General features: G+C 40.6%; 2 protein-coding genes across 3 annotated transcripts in view; one reads left to right on the top strand and one right to left on the bottom strand.

Moving 5' to 3' along the window:
* The window catches only part of uvssa (UV-stimulated scaffold protein A), a 28,972-nt gene extending 20,911 nt beyond the window's left edge, over positions 1-8,061 (top strand). For both annotated transcript variants that reach the window (XM_072663380.1, XM_072663381.1), the window contains exons 9-14: positions 1,052-1,253; positions 2,432-2,569; positions 3,260-3,443; positions 3,730-3,841; positions 6,566-6,758; positions 6,916-8,061. In XM_072663380.1, coding sequence (XP_072519481.1) covers positions 1,052-1,253; positions 2,432-2,569; positions 3,260-3,443; positions 3,730-3,841; positions 6,566-6,758; positions 6,916-7,009 — 923 coding nt within the window. In that variant the 3' untranslated portion in view covers positions 7,010-8,061. The remainder of the gene's footprint in view (positions 1-1,051; positions 1,254-2,431; positions 2,570-3,259; positions 3,444-3,729; positions 3,842-6,565; positions 6,759-6,915) is intronic.
* A 2,823-nt stretch (positions 8,062-10,884) lies between these two features.
* nkx1.2lb (NK1 transcription factor related 2-like,b) lies at positions 10,885-14,169 on the bottom strand. Its single transcript, XM_072663908.1, has 2 exons — positions 13,812-14,169; positions 10,885-11,669 (listed from the first exon to the last, which is right to left on the bottom strand). The coding sequence occupies exons 1-2, from the start codon at positions 14,167-14,169 to the stop codon at positions 10,885-10,887; spliced, it is 1,143 nt and encodes a 380-aa protein (XP_072520009.1).
* Positions 14,170-24,241: the final 10,072 nt, after the last annotated feature.

Raw genomic sequence — 24,241 nt, 5'->3', positions numbered from 1 at the left:
ATATTGGCTAGCTTTGTTATTTATCAGTTTGTACACATTCCTCATACACATGTGCAAATGTGCACACACACACACATACACAGCTTATTTAGTCCCTGTAGAGAAGTGCTGCTAATAGAATAGGACTCTCTAGAGCAGATAAACATAAACCTATTGAAATCTCCTTTCAAAAGCATGCACTAGAAGGGTATAAAGCCCCCAGCACTGAGAATTTACATATTAAGGAAAATATTTGCAAATAGTGTGGTGTGTTGAACAGCACATTCAGTAGCCATGTGCCTCTCTTACAATAAGAAACCTGACGAATGCACCATTTATACAGACTTTAAATCTAATGTTAATATATTTTTTCATGTAATTATTCAAGCAGTTATGTACTTCCTTTCAGTAGTAAATAGAACAATGACTCAAGATTTCAAAGGGTGCAAAGGTAAAGTATATAAAGGTCTGGCTGCTTTTAGTGAGGCTCCAGCTGCAGACTTTCTGAGACCCCTGCTTTGAGTCCACAGGGTTAATGACCCACATCCAGAGTGGTCAGGTGTCCCCTAATCAGACCCTTAAGAGGTTTAAACCACTCCTTTAAAGTTTTAATTTGGCCACACTCCTGGGATTTGGGGTAGGGTCCAGGTTTGAAAATGGTCTTGGATCTCAGTGTCGCTTTAAAGCTCAGCTTAAGCACCTGCATGCCCTGCTTAGACCCCCCAGCCCACCCAAGAGAGACATTGCAGCAGTGTTGCTGAAGTCCACGTAATGATGTCCACGGCCAGGGGGAGGTCGAAGGGTCAGGAGCGTCCTCTCTGCCATGGCTTCATTGCAGTTTTTCTTTGAATCTAAGGGTTCAAATCATGATGTACTATGTATCCCCCTAGCCCCTTCACTCTGTGTATGGATAGTAAGATGAAAAAAGCCTTTTGGAAATTAATTGTGGTTCTGATGTAGCATCCATAGACATTCTCTACATATAACTGCCCCAAATCTGATGTTTGGCTTTAGTGTAGATTTTCTGGCTCATAAAAAGATCACTCATATCGTTCTTACTTTTACCCTTTAGGTCTTGATCCATTACCTTCCACATCATCTTCTGTGGCCAAACCAAAACCATCAAAACCTGCGGCCAGGCCAAGAGCTCCACCCATGCCCTGGGCTCTCAGCCGGCTCGAAAAGAAGCAACGTGATGAGGAGACGGATCCCACGTGTGCAGCTGCCACAATCCGTGTCTTAAAAGAGAGACTACCCTCTGCCCCATCTACAAGGTATTTAACCAAATTCTAATGCACAAACCTTGTACACTGTAAACAGACTTGCCGCTACATTTAGATTTTTTTTGTTGATCATGAATTTTAGTGCTATTTATTTTATTGCTTTATTTAATCTACATTTTAATATTTATATATTTATTTTATATTTATTTTTCCTGTGCAACTAAAGTGTTTGTCAATACCTGAAAAGTTGCAGGTAACTCATTCTGAAAATTGAAAGCTCTCAAACATCTCTACATGGCAGTTCTAATAGAGGGGGTAGGGGACACTCACGGAAGCTGACATAATTTGTGACATAATTTGCAACATAAATGAAATTAGAGATGTAAATCTAATTTACACAGTTTACTCCGTCTAAATGTAGATTGTTGGACTTGTTGGCTACATTTGAAGATTTGTAGCTCCAGTGCTAATAGAGCTAATCATAGTGCTAATAAACTAATAGAGCTAGCATGCCTCATTATTATGTAATTTAGTTCTTTTTACTTTTTTATTTTTAATTCCACTTGTTTGAAACAATATTAGGCTGTCAATATTGTTTAAAATGATCAGTTTTATGTTTAAATATTCAGTTCGGATTGGTCATGAGGAGGTGGAGTAATGCATTTTAACTACAGGACATCTGTAAATGTTTTGTCAGATTTGTACGGTATAAGAAATCTCCTAAGTATAAGAAAGTCCTGTAAGCCACTTACAGTAATAATGAAATTTTTGTACGGAAAATTAGCGCCTTGTTCATGACCTGCATGTAGGCCACAGGCTACGCTACACAGAAATGTCAAACACCTCTGAGGAGTCATTAGATGTATGTTGTACAACACCTGAGGTTTGCCACAGACGTTTGGTATCTGTGCCATGCCCAATGAAACCAAATGACTCCTCTAAAGCTGTTTACTTAAGAAACATAAGAAAAGAATAGAAAACTTAATAAAAGCCACCAAAAGCTTCTTTTCTACAGGAAAAGAACGGACTGTTAAGCTACAGTCCGTAAAAATGATTGATTTGGTGTATTTAATTGGGACTAAAATCACCGAGAGACTCTGGTAATAATTACCGTACCCCACCTCCCCATGTAAAACTAATCCCGTTAGGTATTAGTTTTAAGGTATTCCTGAGAAATCAGGGGCAAATTCCTTGGGTCTTCCTCCAGTTTACCTTTCTGGTTGTGTCAGTGTGTCTGGAGACTCCACTGAGACCCCCACAAGCAGCAGTGAACAGGGGCAGCAGAAGGAGAAGGCTCCTGTCATTCCGTTTGGCGTGGACCTCTACTACTGGGGAGAGGAGCAACCTACAGCTGGCAAGATCATCAAGTAGGCCTATTTCACACGTGCCTGCAGCACAGCTCTACGAACCATTCCTTCTTTCTGTTCCCCTAAATCCTAAATTATTCACAAATGGGGTATTTTTGTTTTCTATGTCAGCTTCAGTTGTTATACCAGTCGTGTGCCTGCTTTTAATATATAAAACATATATATTATAGAAAGAAGGTCAGGGTTGCATATATGTATTATAGAGAGAAGGTCAGGGTTGCCTGTCATGTCTAGTGGCCACTAGAGAGCACTATTGCCTGTTCAGACTTCAAACAAATCCCAATCAGTGCAAATTAAGTAAAGGGATTAGTGGTGTGAGGATATGTAGTGCTTACTGTATTTCTAGTAGTGTGTTCTTACAGAAATCCTGTTAGTTCTTGTACATTTTATATTTGGGAACAAATAACAGTGAGCGGGCAAGAAGGAAGACTACACACTGCTGTGTGTAGGTGAAGTAAGCCTCTGGTTTTGCCCAAATGATGATTTAGGTGTTCTAGCTGTTGTTTAAAGCACAGATAAAGAATTCTCATTTATTAAAAGTATTAAGTGTTCATACCTCGGACAGGCCATGTACATAAAATGAAACAGCGGAAAACAAAACCATAGCTGTCAAACAGAATAAAAAAGACCTTTAGAGATCTTTGGTTTACTCAGTGTGTGTGAAGCCCCCTTGTCTTCTCTGATTCTCAGAAACACCTCTCAGCACCAGTTCTGGGTGCCACACGAGGTGGAAGAGGAGGTTGAGAACAAAGAGCTGTCTGCACAGATGAAGTCCAGGTACATCACCTTCGCCGGCCGCTTCCAGCCTGTGGAGCACACATGCAAAGCCCCAATGCCCAACGGCTCGCTTTGTGAACGCCAGGACAGAGTCAAGGTGAGGATTGGAGGTGGAATTCAAGCACCTCTGTGATGCGTCGACTGCAGGCACATTTAGGTGGCATGATGTTTTAGATGCACTCCAAAAAATAAAGGTACCACAGAATAGCTGCTTTTGCTTCCCAAAGAAACAATTTTGGTTCAATTAAATGTGAGAGCATGATCTAAATATTATGTACCAATGTAAAACTCTACATTCAGTCCAAGAATCTTTTTTTAAGAGTGTAGAAAATGTTTTTTGGGTCTGGTATGGTGTTTTGATTTTGTTGCTGAATTTTTTCAAGTGTCCATTCCATGGGCTCATAATTCCTCGAGATGAGCTTGGAAGGCCGATTAATCCGGAAGACGCTGCTCGTCTAGAGAAAGAGGAGCGGAAACGTAGGGAGGAGCAGCCAGGTAAAATTAAAGTTCAATATTTCAGTCATACGACTGCTCTGTAAAACTTAATAAATACAAATAACATTCCTACAGAAAGTCATGGTTTTACATCACTGTGTTCATTAAAACATGTCCAAAAGGGGGTCTAGCATTATTTACAGTTCTCATCCAACACCTGGTTTGGTAAATGAGTGCTTAATAATGGTAAATCAGGTGTTAAAACTGGTGATAGAATAGAACACATCCACACTGTGCTGGCTGGAGGGCATGCAGGAGAAATCTGGAACCAAGCTTTGTTCTCTAAGCTGGCTCACAAGATCTCAACTACTTTCTTTAAAAGTAGATATATAACACTTGTTGATTTTCTTGTATTTCTGTTTTCCTGCATCTGTTCTGATGCCATATGTTGTTTTTACAAGCAGAAACACTATTATTACTGAGATGAATGGTTGTAAATAATGTGATTAGGTGTCTAAAACCTTTCCATGGTGCTGTATTATTTTTTTCTTTTCAATGTAGTTTCCTTTGTTTAAAAAAAATCATCAAATTTGAATCATGAGACAGTATTAGCTGTTCTACTTACGGCCACAAATGTGGTATTGATTAAAAGTTTGAAAAGGTCTATAAAATTCGTACTAATGAATTTAGACCAGACCTAAAGTTGTGTCGGCTCAGTCTGACTGGGCTTTTTGTTGTCTTTAGCCTGGCCAAGGAGAATGAGTTTGGATTAGGCCACTCTTTCAGTGTGTTCAAATCCTTCCATAAACAGGGCAAATCCTAAAGACCCATTACCTCCTTCATCACAGCGCGCATTGAGCAGATCCTAGACAAATGGCAGGCCAGTGGGTGGAGGGCCTGGAAAAAGATGAACTGATGAAATCCCAGTCGTCATCATCAATAGCCTGATAATAGGACAGGCAGCATCTCACTCTGTCCCTCTTTCTCTCCGTCAGACGCCCGCTCTCTTTCTCCCTTTTGCAGAGTTGGGCGCTAAAAGCCAATTAAGTGGCAGCTCCTGGCTGTCAGTGGAGCGTCGGATGTGCTTTTCTCTGACTGCAGTGACTTGTTAACAAACAGGTATCTGGGGCAGCTGGCTTCAGAAGCCTGCTGACCACTGGCTTGTGAAATAGCATCTTTTGTAACTAAGTACGCTATCGATCCCCGCCCCGACTTCATCATGCCCTCTGCCCGTCTACGCGCCGGTCGTCACGGTAACCGCAGGGCACCCCGCCCACGCTCACGTGCTGCCAGCGAGCTCACGGCACCAGTGGAGGTCCATCAGTTCCCTGACTGACCAAGCACTCCCCTGCTGGGCCATTGATTTCTGCTCTAAACAGCCACCTTCAGGCCCTGCAAGATTCACGTGGGTGCTTGTGTTTTCCACACACGCTGAAGGCCCATTTTCTGTTCCACTGCTGAAATCTGAAACCTTCACGTTTTCTTTTGTGGTTAAATGGTAATTTTATCAGAATTCAGACAGATGCTCAAAAAGCTTCTTGAGAAACAGTAGCAGCTACTGTATAGGTCAGTAGACTGTGATGGTCTGAAAATTACAATTATTGAAGGACCAGTATAAATACACTAACTTTAGTTGTTGCATTAATGTACTGTGATTAGCATCATACTATTTAGGCTTGAAGCTATTTTATATATATATATAAATAAGTCATATATAAAATATATATAATAATATACAGTCAAAAGTGGGTTAAGTTACATGTTGTTGAATAAAGTGTAAATAGGTTCATATCCTTTACAGAGATCACACTTCTGCTCATTCTGAAGCATAATTACTGTTTATTTGCTTAATTTAATGTATTTTCCAAAAACAAACTTAATATGTTAAATCATAATAAATTAACATACTATATAATATAAAATAAAATAAAACATTGTTTAAAATGTGCAGACAGTTTAGGTTTGTGTAGAGGCTTTGTTCACTAACTTTCATTCAGAAAATCAACAAAATGTGTCAGGTCACATGTCCAAACATTGGCATAAAACTGTATAATATAGAATGTATAACCTATTATAAATAATAAAAATATGAAACTGCAACAGGCTTATTTTTATAACTGTGAGAATTTTCATATTTGCTAGAACTTTAGCTTATGCAAAGCTTTTATCAAAAACATCTGATTATGTTGGGCAGATGAGATATGCTAAGCTTGGTGTCTGATGGGTCTGACAAGCAGCTGTCCCCTGCATCATGAGTGTTTGCACGTGTATGTATGTGCATGCATGTGTGGGGCCTAACATGGTTGCAGCTGCAGCAGAGATGAACTGTTGACAGAGAAGTGGGCCCTGCTGCACAGCTTAAACCTAATAAGCGGCCTCTTCTTCTCTCATCTTCACAGGAGCCCCCTGCAACACCCCCCCCCCCCCACTCCACCAGCACTGGGAGTTCATAGCACTAATGCTATAGGTTCTTTCTCTTATGTCTCTCAGCAGGAGAATTAATTTGTAGCTAAAATGAAGGATTCACTCTTTGTCCACTTGGTTTGTGTGGAACGTACACATTTTATAGATGGAACAACGTTGCTGATTTTGATGTTGTGGTGTGAAGTCAGGTGAAGCGAACTGCCTAATCTTAATCATAATATTTAGAACAGTAATACATATTAAGATTGTAGAAGTTCCTAAAAACATTTAATGGGTCTGAATAATGTGTAATAAAATGTGAATTTTCTTCATTCCTTTGTTTTCCTTGTTGATTATTAGTGTTCTCTCTGTTTGGCTCAGATTGGCGCGACCCGGAGCTCATGAGAGAGATTGAAGCAGCTACAGGCGAGGACCTGGGCTCCTCAAGAACGTACGGAAAGGGAAAGAAGGGTGGTAAAGGAAAGGGAAAGAACAGGAAGCACCCCAACCTCACAGACTTGAAGCAATCGACCAACACTTCCCGCTCAAGGCTAGAAAGGAAGGTCTTTAATAAGTAAGTAACCGTCAGATGAACTGACATCCACTGAAAAGTGAATTTTCAGTGAATCCTGCAGATATGCAGTTAATGCACTGGGTTTGACTGTAAGCTGATAAACAGAGGAGGCCTAGTTAGTGTCTCTGCTGAACAGCTAAACCTGTTTTCTTTGCAGGAGCTCCATGAGACGAGTTGCAGAGGTCATGAACAAGATGGACAAGAGGAAACACGAGAAATTCGCAAACCAGTTCAACTATGCATTTAAATGAGATGCAGTGTGACATCCTGTCCTCGGCACTGCTGTTTTTATTTATCATCAAATGAAGTGTAATTTAATTTCAGACTTGTATAAACCAACATACACATTCAGAGAACTTGGCACATTTTTTAATGTTTAGAAGCTGAACATGATTTTATACTTCTTGATACTGTGCTTTAATAATTTATGATTTTATGAACTGCTAATTGTGAAACCCTGCAGCTGTGGGTGTGTGGTGTTTGACTACAGTTGAGCAAAGTATCAGCACCCTCTTTTGTTACTAAAATACTAAAATACTGAAATAATGTTGCGTTATATAAAGTTCTGATTTAAAGACAGAAGGTCTGACAGTGTAATAAGCTTTGTTGTGTGTGTAGCATTTTTAAAGAATACCCAGATGTCAGTGAACCAGGGCTTTTCTGTGTTACTGTAAATGTACACTTTATAATGAATCAGTTATGTTTGTAATTTTGAACAATGCCTTATTTAATACTAGGCTGAAGATTTTCTTTTATTTCGTTTATTAATATTTTGTGTGTTATCTCTGTGATCTGAGCCTTAACTGTATGCTGTGATGCCTTCTAAACATCGAGCTCCAAGTCAAAGAAGAACAAAAGTCCTCAGGTCTTAATGTTGGGAGGTGAAAGAAAATAAATTCATATTTCGTTGTTTAGTTAAAGCTGGGCATTTCCTTGGGTGGTTTATTGTGCAAGTAACTGTAATAAATTAATATTTGATAATTATTAACAGTATTGAAAATAGAATTTCTGTTTCACACCAATGCTGGAGAAGTAAGTGTATAAAATGAGTTCATGTTCATATATGAGAGAAGGTGATCTGATTTAGTACTTTATGCCTAAATGTAGGTTGGTATTTCCTAAATCTTTAAATCTAAAGCAGCTCCAGAAAAAGCAGAACATCACAGCCATCAATGAACAGTAGACTTGTGCAGCTGTACTCAAGGGAAAGCTCACTGACCAAGTCTTAAAATGTTTTAATCGGTCCAAAAGAGGCTGGAGTGAGACCGAATAACCGAGAGAAACCGACTCTAAAACTCTCAGATTTGTTCAATGTGTATCAATATTAAATGATTTATTACGATGTGTTTTTTAATTTAAATAAAACAGCATGACATACACTTCTTTTCATGACATTTAAAAAATAAGCCATAATAAAACGTATTTAGAGAAATTGTGCATATGTTCACATCATAACCAAATTTCCAGTGTAGCTTCATTTTATGGTACTAATAAAGCCTAATTCCAATTTTCAAATCAATGCTGAAACCAGCAGAATCTCTGAAGTAGTTAAGCAGTTAAATATGTTAGGTAGTTTTTAGGTAGTATTTTATTTTATTTTATACCTTTGTTAAATATATAATCATAGCTGAAAGTGAAGCCCTGTATATGTGGACGTATCGACTATCAGAAGTTTAATGGCTGCGTTTAACTAAACGAACAATGAAATAAATGTAAACAGAATAAACAGTCGATTAGCCTCCTCTGTATCCCAGGACATCTACAATTAGCAAAGCATACATTAAACGACATAGAAAAATAGCCAAATAAACACTGCAGATAAAATGATAAAGAAATCAAAATTGAATTCGATTTTTAAATCTTGAATTTATTATTTTATCACAGTAAAGCTGAGCAGAAGTAGAAGAGTTAGCTGCCGCAGAATCAACCAGACCACGAACACGGTTCAATAATAAAACAAACCAATCATGAAATGATATGAAATGTTACCTTATGAAATCTTTTTGCTGTGTCTTTAAATAAGGATTTCTAAATCATGCCGAGGTCTGTCTTCCTTTAAAAATAAAAAAATACCATATACTTTATATGATTTATTTATATGATATTATTATAAGAAGTCCGGTGTTTATTTGCTTAATAATAATAAATGCATACTAAAAATATTTTTTATAATGTGCAAATATAAGCCAAATGTATAAACCTCATATTTTAAAGAAAAGTATTATTATTATTACTATTATTATTACTAACAAAAATAATAATTGCTGTTATTCAATTCAACAAAACGAAAATGAATGAAAATCAGCTGAAACTGAAAGAAATTTGGGTGATATTTCAGGTGCACAGAGAAACAGCTTCTAAAAAGGCATTTCTTAAAAAATGTCGATTTTATTTAAACTTTCTTTTCAAAACAATGAAACAGAGTGTAAATTCTGAAATAAATAATCCTAAACATTTAAAAAGTCTCAGATAAACCTTTCGCGATTCATCTCCACAGCATTCCAGTTAGACGAGCTGCTCGATGGTTTGTTTTATTCCCACTAAATTATTTCTTCTTTTTTTTGCATTCAAAATCAGTCTAAACACACTCGCGATTACTGAATATTTACAGCTTGACCCAGAGAAAATCTGCACGTTTGTAACGATTAAAAATGAGGAGACACTGCAGAGGTGCTCCCGCCTTCACGTTTCTCTCCTCGCGCGTCGAAGAAGTGTGAAGCAGTGTGTTTTCAGCTGTCCGACCAGCTTCCCGCACTGTGGAGTCTTCAGCGAGTCTTATCAGCGGAGTCTTTACAGGAGGAAGCTAAGAGAAGTGCCTTAGATCAGAGCATCAACTGATTAACCGCTTCCCCACATCAGAGAGGTGGGAAGCAGCATCCGGAGTCCGTCAGTGAGTGCTGAGCTATTAGAGAGAGGATTCAGGAATTCTGGGGCATCAGGTAATATCAGGCAATAGGAAACACCTTCAACTCATTCAGTCCACTTTCTGCTGATGTTTACTACCCAGTGAGCACAGGCTGACGTACAACGTCTTTAGACGTCCAGTTTTAGGCCAATGTTTCAGCCAGTTTAGACCTAACAGAAGTTAATAAACTCTTAAAAACAAAGGTGCTGCTTTTGGTTCCATACAGAACCATTTTTGTATAAATACATGTGTGGAAAAACCATTTAACCAAAAGGCGTGAAGAACTGCACGTGAATGTTCTTCACACTCACTCACATCTCTTTTCCAAAAATGGTTCTTTACGAAACTTATGGAAGTGTTCTTCTACTTTGTAGCACCTTCATGTTTTAGGAGTGTAAGAAATTTGCAATTCTCACTAAAATAAATGGCAGTTATCAGGTAACTAATCTTGGCGACCACCAAAGCCGAGCCTTTCCCTGGCTTTAAATGGAAGGTAAACGCAGTCTAAATGTTGGCTCGAGTTTGAAACTCAGTGGTCTTCTCTGAGCCCTGTAAAAACGTATTAACGAGTCCAGACCAGAGAAACGTCCTCTATCGTCTTATTCCGGCGTTTATGCGTCTTTGCGTTCACAATCAAACAGTGCATGTTTTAGATTAGCTCAAATAAACCGATCACGTGTGTCTGGTGAGATACATGTCCTATCTCACCAACACACCGTCCCTCACAATCTGCATCCACCCCAGTCTGGTGCGGTGGGACAGTTACGCGGGACAGTGGTTTGGTAGTACAGGACCTGCATCTCATCAGGCAATTACATTCATTTTTTACAGCATTAGTTTTTGCCTTCATTTTTCTGCAACAGACCAGAATAAGGTAACAACGAGCTGGAGGTCATTTCTAAATAAGCTGAAGTAGGTATTGAATAGGACTAAAATAACAATAATAACAGATGCATCATTCAGGGCTTCTAAAAGACTACTGTTCCGACAGACCACTGTTTTATTACCTGATGTCCCATCATCTCTGAACCCAGTCCATCTCGAAATCTACCTACAGAGTGGATTCAGGTATTCTGGGTCATCAGATAAGAGGGGACACTATTAAGAAACACATCAATATGGCCCAGTGACGCCACATTACGCCCTCTGTGCCATATCACCACACAGCACACCGCTGCCCCCAAAACATCCCCCTGAATCCACCCCCCTCGCGTGTCTCTCTCACAGGTGCGGCGTGTAAAAGGCCGGCGCCCCATACGTCTGCGAGCCCAGCATGAAGGGCGAGAGCACCGCGTGCCCGGGAAGGAAGGGCAGCTGGGTGGCGCATACGAGTCCTCCCGGCGCGGGCGGCCCATAGCCGGAGTGCATAGCTAGGTGGCCGCCCATGGGTGGGGAGTGGCTGAGAGGGCTGAGGCCGCCGGGCCCGCCGGGTCCACCTCCCACGCCGCCTCCCGTGCCCCCCCCGACCCCGACCCCTACCCCGCCCGCCGGCGCGCTCGTGTCCGCCCCCGGGTTCTGCTTCTTCCACTTGGTCCGTCGGTTCTGGAACCAGATCTTGACCTGCGTCTCGGTCAGGCTCAGCGAGAGCGCCAGGTTCAGGCGCTCGCACACGGACAGGTAGCGCGTCGACTTGAACTTGTTCTCGAGCGCCACCAACTGCTCGTACGTGAAGGCGGTCCGCGCGCGCCGCGGCTTGCCCGACTTGGAGTCCGAGCCCGAGCGCTTTCTCTTGGGCTTGGTCTGCTGCTGCTGCTGCTGCTGTTGACTCGCGGTCCCGTGCGTGTGGCCATGGCCGTGCGCGCTCCCGGGGCTCGCACTCTTCAGCAGCGCCGCCTCGTCGTCGTCGTCGTCCTCCTCCTCCTCGCGCTCGCAGTCGTCGTCGCCGTTCCCCGCGAGCGCGCCGCCGTCGCTGACCTCGCTGCACGCGTCCTCGTGCAGCTCGACGTCCGCGGGACTGCCGCGCGTCAGCTCGGGCTCGAGCTCGGACCTGAATACGAAGCCGTCTTCTGTTTGACCAGACAAAACACAGCAGATCAGCAGAGCCCACCTCTCAACTCCCCCCTTACCGTGCACCTTCCAATAACGCTAACTTTAATAAAGAACTGCTTATTATAGAAATTACTTCATATTCAGATTCAGATTTTACTCTACAGTCTGACTCAGTTTGGGCTTCAATGTTGGACTTTACTAATGAACTCATTTAGTAAAAGTTAAGATTCAAATAGATTCTCACAGTCCTGATCTGCACTGTTTCAGAATCAAATTTTAAAATATTGATCTAATAAAAATTTATCCTACAAAATAAGATCAAATCTGATGAGTTTATTCTGTAATTTTGAGTTTAGCTGAGTTTAAAACTAAAGTGATCTGCTCCTTATCAAAGCAAAACACACCGTTTTAATATTATTATTATTATTATTATTATTATTATTATTATTATTATCTGACTTTAAAGAACAGAATACAGATGTTTACAATATGACAGACTGCGCTGGAATAAGAGAGGTTTGAATATACGGCACAGTGTTTAACACATCTGCTCACAATCAGGTAACATCTGTCTTTCATGCAGATTTAGACCAGGGTGTGATCAGTTTACCTTCAGCAACAAACTTTGCTCAATGCTTTACACATACAGTTACAGTCGCTGTCGAGCAAAAAACCTTTCATCTCCATTTTTGACGTTTTTTACTTTTGACACAGTTTGTGTTTGGTCTATATATTGGGTCAGATTTCCAATCGAAATTCTCCAAAATTACTGGTAATAAAAAAATGCTCCTTTGACTTCCACTGAAAGTTTTTTCTTCTCCTGTGAAGTTGCCCTTTTAGAGATTTTTGAGGGTTTCACTTACACACACTGCCCCAATTTCACTCAATTTCAGAAGCACATTAAATGAAAACTGTACGCTTTGATTTAAAATAAAAAAACTGTTCTCTTTTATGTGTAAAGTCTGTTAAACATTCCTTTCCAGCATAAATAACCTGTTTATTCTCTACCTTTTCCAAATAAGTTCTAACCTTGAATATCGGACCTGCATTTTGTGCTAAATTGATTTAGTTAATTTTAGCGTTCATGTCAGCCAGTCTTCCACGTTAAAGCCGTTTCAGTCTAAACAGTATTTCCCAATCAGAGTTAACACACCTTAACACTCGCGTTACCCTCAGTCTACACCTCTGATTTCTAGAGAATTTCCTTTCCCTTCTTCCTAAAGTCAGATCCTCGGTCTGTCACGCGACCTTGTCCCACACAAGGCAGGACAGACTGACAGATTTAAGGATCTGATTGCAGGCTTTGCCCACCTCGAGGACGACTTCTCTTCATTTTCCCATCCCGGCTAGAGACAAAGCTATGCAACATCCAAAGAAAAAAAAAACAATTAAAGCCCTTCGATCCCTGACTGCTGCGCGGCCGCGGCGCTGGATAATGGGGCAGACCGGCCCACGGTGGACAGGTCGATATCCTATTATCGAACTGAGTATATCTCTTTCAGGCAGCTTGCAAACTCCTCCTCAACATCTAAATTATAGGGGCAAATTTCGGATAATTACACGATTTAAACCTATTATACTTATTAAGGGAGATATCGATCAGCACGCTCGAAAAACTCCAAAAGCTCTTTCCCTCCAGAAATGTCCCTGATTTCTTAAAAAAACGGAGCAAACGCAAACTAACGGGTTTAGTTATTAGGTTCGCTTTATTTTCCTTAATTAAAATAAATGAAGAAATAAATCTAAAATGAATCCAAACCAGAGTCAACATTAGTGCAGAGGAGATGGGATGAGTTTTAGACAATTTTACAAACTTATAAAATATGTTATTTATCTGACGCTTCCTCTTCTGTTACACACTCCAATTGTCTGAGAATAGCTTTTTATTAATACAGCCCGATATACCCCTCACCTGTGCTGGGGGATTAAGCCCAATTCCGAGTGCTAATAGAAACTCTACGCTGTGATTTAGCCCCTATAATTACACCCACATTTCTCATAACGTCCACATTTCTACTTTTCATATTTGCCTCCAGACACTTTAAAAACTTTGCTTCCAGGTCTTGGCCGATCTCGAACAGGCCTGCTACTCAACGCCCTTCCTGGCCGTTTGAAAAATCACGCCAAGTCCACCCAGAAGCAGCTCGTTAAACACTTACTGAATATCCCGGGCGCTTTCCGGCCCTCGTAGTCCTCGGAGTGAACCTTCAGCCCGTCCCGGTTCTCCGCGCCGTACGGGAGCTCGCAGCCCGTGCGACTCACCGGCTGCCGCTTGCTCGTGAACTTGTTGGGGTCCAGGATGTCCAGCACGGAGAAGGAGGTTGTCCGGTGGGCAGCGGGTGGCGCCTCGTGACGCGCTGCTCCGTCCCGTCCGTCGCCCTGCGGCACCACTGGCAGCGGTTCACGCTTCTCTCCGCGTGCGTCCGCCGCGCTCTCCGGAGCGGCGGCCACGATCACGGCGGTCTGGGCAGGCGGGTCGATGGACAGCTCGCCCGCCTGCGCTTTATCCCGATTCATGGCTTTCGCCCGCGCTCCTCTTTTTCTTTTTTTTTGTTTGCACTCACTCCGCTGAAAGCATGGCGCTCGCGATGATGCTGTAAGCGTGTGTGTGTGTCTATCTGTATGAGAGAGAGAGTGTGTGTGTGTGTATTTGAATGTGTGTGTGTGTGTGTGTAAAATACTGGGATGCACCTGTTTCTGCGCGCTGCCGCTCCAGGAGCTCAGAGCTCACGGGTTGGATGGTGATCTCCCTCTTGCTCGGCTCCTTTTTGGGGGGTTTAACCACCCCCACCACCCCAACTCCCCTTAGGACCCCCACGCCACCCCCCCATACGTTTAAGTCACGCGCTTCCTAGCGCTTAACTCCCCTCCCAACCCCTTCCCCCATACGTCGCAGACACAGCGCTTTATTTACGCATTCATATTCCGCCGCGGGCCGTAATTGGCTACAAATTAATCCCGCGCATTAATCCCGCGCCTCTAATGGCCCGATTATCTCTGCGCGCGGGCGCCAAGAGGAGCAGCAGGAGCAGCAGCAGGAGGAGCAGCGGAGGCGGAGTGAGCGATGATGCGCGCCGTGATCTACGCAGCCCGTCAGCTCCCGTCCTGCGTTAAAGCCCACTGGAGTGGAAAGTCACTAAATAGGCTTATTTCTCCTTTTCCTTTCTCCCTCCCTCGCCTCTCGAGGGGAGGTTGATGATTGTGGCGCGAAAAGCTGAAAAGAAAAGCGGGGCCGCTCGCGGACTCTTCAGCACAGGGTTCGTGCACGTGCATAAACAAATATCAGCAATCAAACGAGCATAATTAAGATTTTATTTGATGCAGTATTGTGGTGTCTTATCAGTATTATGGACTCGTCTGTCCTCTATTACACAAAACTGTTTAAACTTTTTTACCTGTTTTATAGAAAGAAACTATTTTTTCACATTTTACTGTAAATCAACGTTTTTTCCGTTCATTTCCCAAAAGACTATTTTGTACATTTCAAAAACCCTTAAAATATAACCCCAAACGCAATCCAATTAACCAATTATATGGCAAAACAACCAATTAGCAAGTTAAGCATCAAAGTAACTAATTACCCAATTACGCCAAATTAATTAACACGTCAATTATCCCAAACTCAGTTTCCGTTCTCCATTAATTAAAAAGATCTTGGGGAAAAAAAAAAGCAGAATTAACGAAAATCTGTTGAGTGTTTTATAGATTTCATAATATTCATTACTTTTCAATCCACAAAGTCCAAAAATGACCTGCTCCAACAAGTCCAACAAGTCCAGCAAGATTGGATTTTCTAGGTCGAGTGGGTGACACACAGCCTACAAGGGCAGATCTTTGCAATTACCGAGTGCAATGATCCTTTGGAGGGAAGAAATTAAAAGTTGAGCAAAATAATGGCTAAAACAATCAGCTGTAATTTTAGTGGGGATGAACATGATTATCCCATCATGAGCGGCCCCATGAGAGCTGTGGTCCAAGCTTTCATTTAATACCTATTAGCTCTTAATCACGGCTTCAGAGTGTCCAAACAATGACTTTAATGGGCTTTCACTCTCCAGCCCACAGGGTCTGGGCTTTGCTGCGCTGGGAAACTGAAAGATAATGGTTTGAAAAGGTGGATAAATGCCAGTCAAATATAGCAATACATCATTACAGTGGGAGCATGTGAGATTTGTTTAATCAGAGGATCCAAAATACTTTTAATTCGTCCTAAATAAGGGGATTTTACAGGCAGCAAGGCAGAATAATAAAGATCACATCTTCAACCTTGATGGCAGTGATACATAGACACACACACTCTCCAAAATAAACAGGCTTATTTGTGCATTCGTCCACACACGGATGCAATGTTTTCAATGCAATTGAAAAGGGATCTTGGCAATCAGGTTATTTATTATCATCTCAGCTGATATTTACTGGTGTTTGTTTTAGATAAGTACGCAAAAGTAATATTATATGTGGAATTCAATCAAAGAATGGATATATCATCTGTGATGATGTCTCATTCAGCCACATAACACACTGGCCCACATGACCGAATGCCCCATAATGCCTGAACCTCCACCCTTGTCATCCCAGCTCAATCAAATTATGCAGCACAATTTGTATGCAAATAACCCTCTCTGTTTTACAACCTCTAATAGGTCACGAACTGCTTAAACCTTCTTCCTGCACACAGGCACAACCTTGTATGGCACCCTTTTAGGGCCTTTTCCTTCACTTCTGTATTACTGTAGTGAAACGATAATGACCCTTAACCTTTTTTGCACTTTTCGCACAAAAGTCCCTGGAAACAGCTCAATACCAGTCACCCTTTTCTTCTTCTTCTTCTTCTTCTTCTTCTTCTTCTTCTTATGATTAATATTATTAAATTGATGAAAAATGTAACCAGAAATTAAAATCTTTATCATTAATTGAAAAAATGCAATGTTCCACCTCTTTTCACTCTGACTGATAATGAAACATCACACAGCAGATCAAACAGATGGCGTATAAACACGGCTCCACGTTAACACAAACACACAGGCCGTTAAAAATGACCAGAAGACTAATTCATTCTTCTCCGAGTCTACATGAGCATCAAAAAACGAAAGCGCAAGCTTGGAACTGAGCCAGGCGGCATGGCTTGAGACACTGGGGGAGAAGCTGCAGCGCCATTAATGAGCTTAATTAAGGTTAATGTGCTCCGCTCAACCCCCTGATTATTGAATTAATCTGATCACACAAATGAATCATAATTACAATAATTAGAAGCTCAAATAATGTCCATCCACAAGGGGACTGTCTCCTGCTTCACAAGACAGACAGACAGGCTTTAGGTAGGTGCACATTCACACATGCCTACGTGTATGAAGCAGAACTAGACCACACTGGTGCTCTTGAAGGGTTGTGGGTGAAAGCAGGTATTTTTCCAAATATTTTCCAGCAACAAATGACAAAGTAGAGAAGCCAGCAGTAAGCTGAACAGTAGCGTGCGCTCTTTAGAGAACACTGCCTCTCTGTCTTTACAATGCCGCTGTAACGTTCCCTGTCATTTTGCTGTGCGGATAAAATATTGTGTTCTTAAAGGGGTCTGAGAAAAGACAGCCTTTAGTGGAAGCAGTGGCGACAATCTAACGATTTTAAATGAGCTCAGAGTGGTAAAAACCTGACAATTCCCCATCACGCTGGCAGATGACGGTTAAAATGACCAGAAATCAATAATCTGACCGGGTGTCTCCTACTGATAAGAGCAGCCAAGACAATGTTGACTATTAAGCTCGACAGCTTGAGATATTACACTATTAGTTATGCTATTTTTAATAATCTATAATATTTGCACTATAGTTAATTAATTATACGGGTCAGATAATATCTAGAGCTGGGATGAGGTCGGAGGGGTCTATTAAGACTGGTAATGAGAAAGGAGAAATCTAATCTAAGGGACGAGGGGGCTGCGAAGGAGCAAATACACACAACCAGCTATATCAAACACAGACTGGAGGGCTGAAGAAAGGGACTTGGACAGGAGAAGAGGGTGGCACAAAATACATGCAATTAATAAGGGGAAATGGTTATAAGGTGTGGGCTGAAACGCCACTGTAAACAGTGAGCAGTGAGCAGTGAACAGATTCCAAAAACGAAAGGGTTAAACAGTGTCTACTGCACTGAAGCAGTAAGTGAATGCACTCTGGACCTTTGATTCCACGTTCCCCTACTGTTTATGTTCAAGGGTTATTTGTAAAATGTAAAAGGGGGTTTCCTGCAGGGAAGAAACTCGCATGGCTCTGTCTGATGCCTAGGCGGGCCAGCTGGGGGCATGCTTCTCTTTGTACCAAAGTCACCTCACTGAACCTACTTAATGCTCTTACCCAAGGGAACAATTAGAAAGGATTAGTGCATATGAATATGGATAATCATATGTCTATGATCACTTACATGTGCATTTGACAGCAAAGCACAGACTAATAAAGTTGCTTGATGAAAAGAAAGAGAAACATACCAGAAAATGAACCCAAACACATGTAAGTGTACAGATTTTTCTCAAACAGTCTTAATTTTCAAACTAAGCTGAGGATTTCTCTTCAATTTGTCTATTGAAAACCAGGTCATGATGAGGTACTAATGTGCATCTAAAAAAATGTTCAACATTAAAGACTAGGTTGTACCTTTTAGGGTATATTTATATTGCTTGTATTTCTGGAAACAAAAATGTACCATTATAATGCATTATAATTTTTTCTGACACTGTTACATGGTGTCCTATTAAATATACATACATTATTCTTAATTTATTAATTATTCTTATTCTTAACCTATATTATTCTTAGAAAAGGTGATTAACAAAGTGGTATTTGGTCCTGTTTTCCCGATTCTCGCACCGAACAAAATGTAATGTACTGAAATTACTTGTAATGTAATGTAGAAATGTATTACTTAACCCTGCGGTGGCCTGATGCCTTATCCAGGGGCGTGATTCTGACTCTGACTCTGAGGAAGCACATCCGAAGTTGAATGATAGGACCTAAATATAGAATCACTTAAGCTGATAAAGTCAAACGAACTCGATAAACTGAGCTGAGATACAAACTGAGTTACTTAGCATACGATCAATTCTTTGAGGCTGTTCAGAATTTAGTGTGACTACATTATTAGAGCTTGGGTCAATTCATACTAGCTGGCCATTCAGGCCACAGTATTTTAAACTGCTTTGAATTTTTTGGAGAAACTGTCAAATACTAAATCTCTGAATACTCTGAAGACGTTTATCGTTTACAATGGTTTGCTATGTTTATATGTACTATAACTACAATAATGTAAATACTAAGCCTGTTGTGTGGTTTTCATGGAATATGGTCCCCTGTGGGGTTTACCTTATGTTTGGGCAGTGTAACGTTGTTGAGTAAAACATCTTTCCCATTGGCTCCTGGCACCATCTATTTGCATAATGGGTGTGTTGGTCCCTCCTTCACTCACCACCAGTGTGTGGACACCTCCAATTCACCTGTGCTATAATTTGGTTAACTGCTTGATCTCAGGGTTGAAATCTGTGGAGCAGTGGTCTCCAATTTTCTTCTTGGAGAGCTACTTTCCTGCAAGTTTCATCTCTAACCCAAATCTAAGACAGCCCATTCCGCAAATCAAAGAGCTCTGAAACCAATACTACGATGGATCCAAAGTCTGCGGGACGGTAGCTTTCCAGGAGCAGGATTGGAGACAACTGCTGTAAGAGCAGGTTTCCCTTTTCTGTTTTGCTGAAAGTGAGTGTACTGCAGGGTAAAACCATCTGCATTTGACAAACTTGTATATAAGATAAGTCAATTGTTAAAAACCTAAGATATTAAACGGCAGTTACTGTTTTTAGGCAGTGGTCTTCAATCTTCTTTTTGGAAAGCTATTTTCCTGCAGGTTTCATCTCCAACCCAATCAGTAACTGTTTTTAGTTAAACCCAACTTCCCAACTCTCAAATTGTGAATTTGACTAATGTCAACATTAAATTACTTCATTTTACTAAAATTTATTAGGGACATTTATAATTTATTTATAAGGCATATTTATTTTCTTTAGTAAAAGAAAACATAAAAAACAGAAATAGAAATAAATCAGATAAACTTCAGTTATAACAAATAATATGTAATTTGTTAAATAATATGTAATTCTCAGTTAAGGATAATATTTTTGTGGAAATGATATTGGCAGTTATTAAACTTAAATGGTGTGAGGCAATCCATTTTTTCAAACCAATACTGTGTATATCTGCATTTTATCATTTTTACTATATTTATAATCCTCTACCAATAAATTTCACATTTTCTGTAACGTTAATCCAAATAGATTTAGCCTACATTTCTACATTTTTACAAATGTTTATATTTCAGCACAGCCAGACACAAAAAGTACCAAATAGAATCAAACTGACGCACAACTTCCATATCAGTGCATCCCTAATTCAAATGTGTACATGATTTGAGACAGACATAAACTATACCATGAATGTTTACTGCAGTGTATTCTTGTACAGTAACAGTGCTGAAGTAATTGAGATGACATGCACATTTCTGGTGTGCAATGTGAAGGATTTGGCAGTTGTTGTAAATGCATCTCTATTCTAAAGCATTGCATCTGTTCTTTTCAAACTAACTGGCGCACTGTGGAGGCTTCCTTTCCATGTCCGACATAAACATATCTTCCCCCCATAAGCCTCACGCTTACGGACACCCTTGAACCAGTAAGCCACTCACACTTTATAGTGATGAGAAAAACGTCTGCCCTGGGGGCAATCGTTCTGATTTCTGGTCAGGGGGGCCTCAGTTATTGTGTCAGCTTGTGGTTACGGCGCCTCAGTCAATATGCAATACGGTCGTTTGCCTCACTGATAAACATTCCCAGGCAAGTGAGGCAGGCGGACATATTGATGACAAGCAGGATTTTTCTCGCCTGTGCTGGTGGCCCATTTCTCCACCTTCCCTCCACCGATTGGGGGGATTTATGCACGGTGAACGTGGTATCTACTGCTGCACTTGTGGCTCAAGCTTTAAATTGTGCACTGCGCTGGGCAGGAGTAGTTTAAATGCATTGGAACCTGGAGCCCTATAAGCTTAATTATCAGATGCGACGCCTGCTGTAAATCCGCTGACGAATCGCGCTTTTATGGTAGAGGGGTGAGAGGGACAGTGCTCCGGGGCGACTGGAAGTTCACCTAAGAGAGTGATCATCTGATCAATCGGTCAATATTCATTGGTGTAGCACCATTCAGAGAGAACAATGCCTTCATGCAACACAAAATTCAAAGCATCTGCAAAGATAAAAACTGCTTGTGCAATTAACATATAAAGTAATTAACCGAGACAACGTTATGTCTAACATCATAAAATGTATTGGCTAATGCCTTAGGCGCCCACATTGTATGGACTGAAGATCAATAGTCTTTTCTTTGAGGTTCATATGTTACATTTGTGCAGTGCAGAGTTTACACAACGTGTCACACTATAACTGCATATTATTACAGAGCTAGGAGTATGAGAACCTCTAAATAATACAAAATTAGCTTTTTATTAACACGCCTTTTAAAACTGTTGCCCCCCTCTTCCAAATTCTCATATCCAAAGGCACAGTTATTTTGAGGCTAGAAAGAAATTAATTGACTACCATGAATGGAGTTCAGTGATGTTGAGTGAGGTTGTTTTCAAACGTAAGGACTAGAGATCTACATTTAGAACATCCTGATTTAATATGTTGCAATAATGAATTTAATGCCATAGCCAACACAGCGAAAGATAGATAATAAAACTATATGATAAAAAGAAAATATTCTGTCATCACGTCCTTGTTGCTGGCGACCCCAGTGATTGGATTCCTCTAATGAAATCCTTTTTTTTATTTACCTAGAGTGTTACCAGCAATACAGTACCTTTACGACTGTAGACAAATGGTACTTATGGAACAAGTGCTGCAGTGAGTTAGCCTTAAGGTCTACTGAAAACAGGGAATGAAGTGCACTCATGAGTATAACAAAACACCATGGGCTCACTTCATGCAGTTAACGGGTAAGTTTACACTGACTCTCCTGCTAGTATGGAACTGGCAACCTACTACAGTTTAAAATGACTACATGCAGTCAGTGGCTGAGAATGATATTACAGAAATCACAAGATTGAGTATATAAAATACCTCACGGCCTGCAAAGTCGTCTGATAGACCTTTGACAAAGATATAATTGTGGAAATCAAGGAATTTCATATATGAGACAGCAGGCCACAGACTAGAGGGGGTAAAATGTTAGAGACATAGTTCATGATCTCACACAGAAACGACCATACAGGTTGAGTCCAATTGTTTCAGTGGTTGTATTTTTAGTGCTTATCCACTAGTATCGCTGTTACATACATACAAAGACACACACACACACACACACACACACACACACATTCACAAAGAAGAATTAATGAAACAGTCCTGGGAGATTAAACGTATTAAACTTTTTAAAGATGCAAAAATTACTGGGCCATTATTACTGGAGAAATGGTAAGGATACATCATTTAAGAGTAGTTAAGGTTAGAATAAGAGTCTAGAATAAGGGTTAAGATTAGATTTAGGTCTAGATTAAGGTGAAGGTTAAAGTTAGGTTCAGATTAGCTGTAGGTGTAGATTGAGATGTAGGCTACACCTATGGTCTAAGGGCATTTTCACACTTGTCCTGAATACATAAATTTGTATACAGGGCCAATTCTGAGCTTGTTTAGGAGAGGGGCTCGTGACTGGTGGTTTGCTTTCACACTTTCTAACTGTGGATCAATAGCACAATGGATCGACTGCACACATTTTTGCAAAATGGTAGCATTTCATTATTTTCCTTGAACACAAACACTCAAGTGGTAAAGAACAGTACTTTCTGGAGTCATGACATGTTACTTATTTGCAATGGAGGAACACCCACAAACATGGAGCTGTTCTCATACAAGAAGTTTTTTTTAGCCATATAGGTTATCAAAGGTAGAAGCAGTCATGTGACAAAATTAATCAATTACAAAACCTTACATGCGGCGATGGGAGCTGATAGGTTCAACACTGGAAGCATACAACACCATAGTCTGCCTGAAATAACCTCCAGACCAGTGACTCAAAAAACAGCTTTCACACTTGACCAAACATACCGAACCCCCAGAACAAGCGCTCTAAGGTTCGGAAAAAAGCACAAATGTGTAAACAAGGTTCACACAAACTACTACTGAACTGTTAGTGACAGGTGCTGGAAACCACATGTATGCTTTCATTTGTTGGAGAGATATGTAATCTAGGAAAAAACAAAAAGTGTTAGGCTGTGCACTGCACCCTCCTCATATATCAGAAATGTGTGGTACTGCTATGGCACAGTAGTCATCTCCTTTCACAGGCGGTTCTCATGTCCATGTCAAATTCAATCAAGCCACTGGAATGTCCTTACTGTGAGCTTTAGCATAGATAATTAAGACAAGATGTTCTTCTCTAGAGCAATTATATTCTGACCTAATAACTGATGCCTTTGTCAGATGATAGGATGAAGATGGTGCTAATTTACTTTATTTAAAGTATAGAAATGTTTAAAAGAGAGTACCAAATCACAACTACCTGCTCTGTCTGCTGGTGTGTTATACCTATGCCCTTTAACAGGTATGTTTAATACAGTACTTAATACAGTACTTTTAATTATTATGAATCTCACAAGTTAATAGCTCTTAATACATGCAACATTGGCAAGGAGTTAAAGATGACAAGAATGCACTGATATTGATCTTTGTAAGATATTTATAAGATTGTAAATGGAAGAACTGCGAGGTAAGAATTTCATTGGACAGTGTAAGTACTTGTTTCTGCTGTGCAGATGACAATAAACTCTTCAATCTTGAAGATCTGCAAAAGGCTTTAAGTTATTGATGAAATATTCTTTTAGCATTTTAAGCATGATTAATGTATATGTGTACAACATAGAGTGAAAGGGGACTAAAGGAGCACCATGCCAAAGCTGAGCTCATCTAAGCAGCTGCCTTACACTCTAACAAAGACCTTCACCTTACCTGTTTCATTGTTCGTAATGTAATAAAGAAATAAACATTTTCAAGAATGGTGCAGGTCAAGATGGGGTCTACAAGACTGCAAGACTGTCCAACTGTGCAGCGACACAACAGAAGCAGAATAAACCTTGCCATTCTTGCCACACAATTCAGTGTCAGACATTTTCAAAGGAACATCCAAATAAGTTGGGTGCAACAAAGCCTGTGAAACAAAGCCTGTGATCTGATGAAGGTAAAACTTTGTGGTCGCAATGAGCAATATGTTTAAGCAAAAAAATGAAGCAGAATGTCATTGATGGGACAGTTCTCCAACTGCTGTGCAAGAGGGTGGATTAATCATGCTTTGGTATTGTATTGCAGCCAGGATGGGAGGCATTTTACTGGTTGTGGGAAGAATGGATTTCATTAAATACCATCACACACAGTCTGTAAAAATGCTGAAGATGAAACGAGGATGGAATCTACAGCAGGATGATGACCATAAACACATCTCAAAATGCACAATGTACTACATAAAGAGGCACAAACTAAGGGTTTTGGCTCTCACAGTCCATCAAC

This window comes from Salminus brasiliensis, chromosome 19 (assembly GCF_030463535.1).
Source record: "Salminus brasiliensis chromosome 19, fSalBra1.hap2, whole genome shotgun sequence".
In the NCBI taxonomy this organism is placed as follows: domain Eukaryota; kingdom Metazoa; phylum Chordata; class Actinopteri; order Characiformes; family Bryconidae; genus Salminus; species Salminus brasiliensis.
This window is presented reverse-complemented; position numbering and strand designations above follow the sequence as displayed.

Coding starts and splice junctions, on each gene's coding strand:
- nkx1.2lb (XM_072663908.1), bottom strand. CDS start 14,169: ATGAATCGGGATAAAGCGCAGGCGGGCGAGCTGTCCATCGACCCGCCT. Junction 11,670..13,811: donor GAAAGCGCCCGGGATATTCA/GTAAGTGTTTAA, acceptor CTGGTCAAACAG/AAGACGGCTTCGTATTCAGG.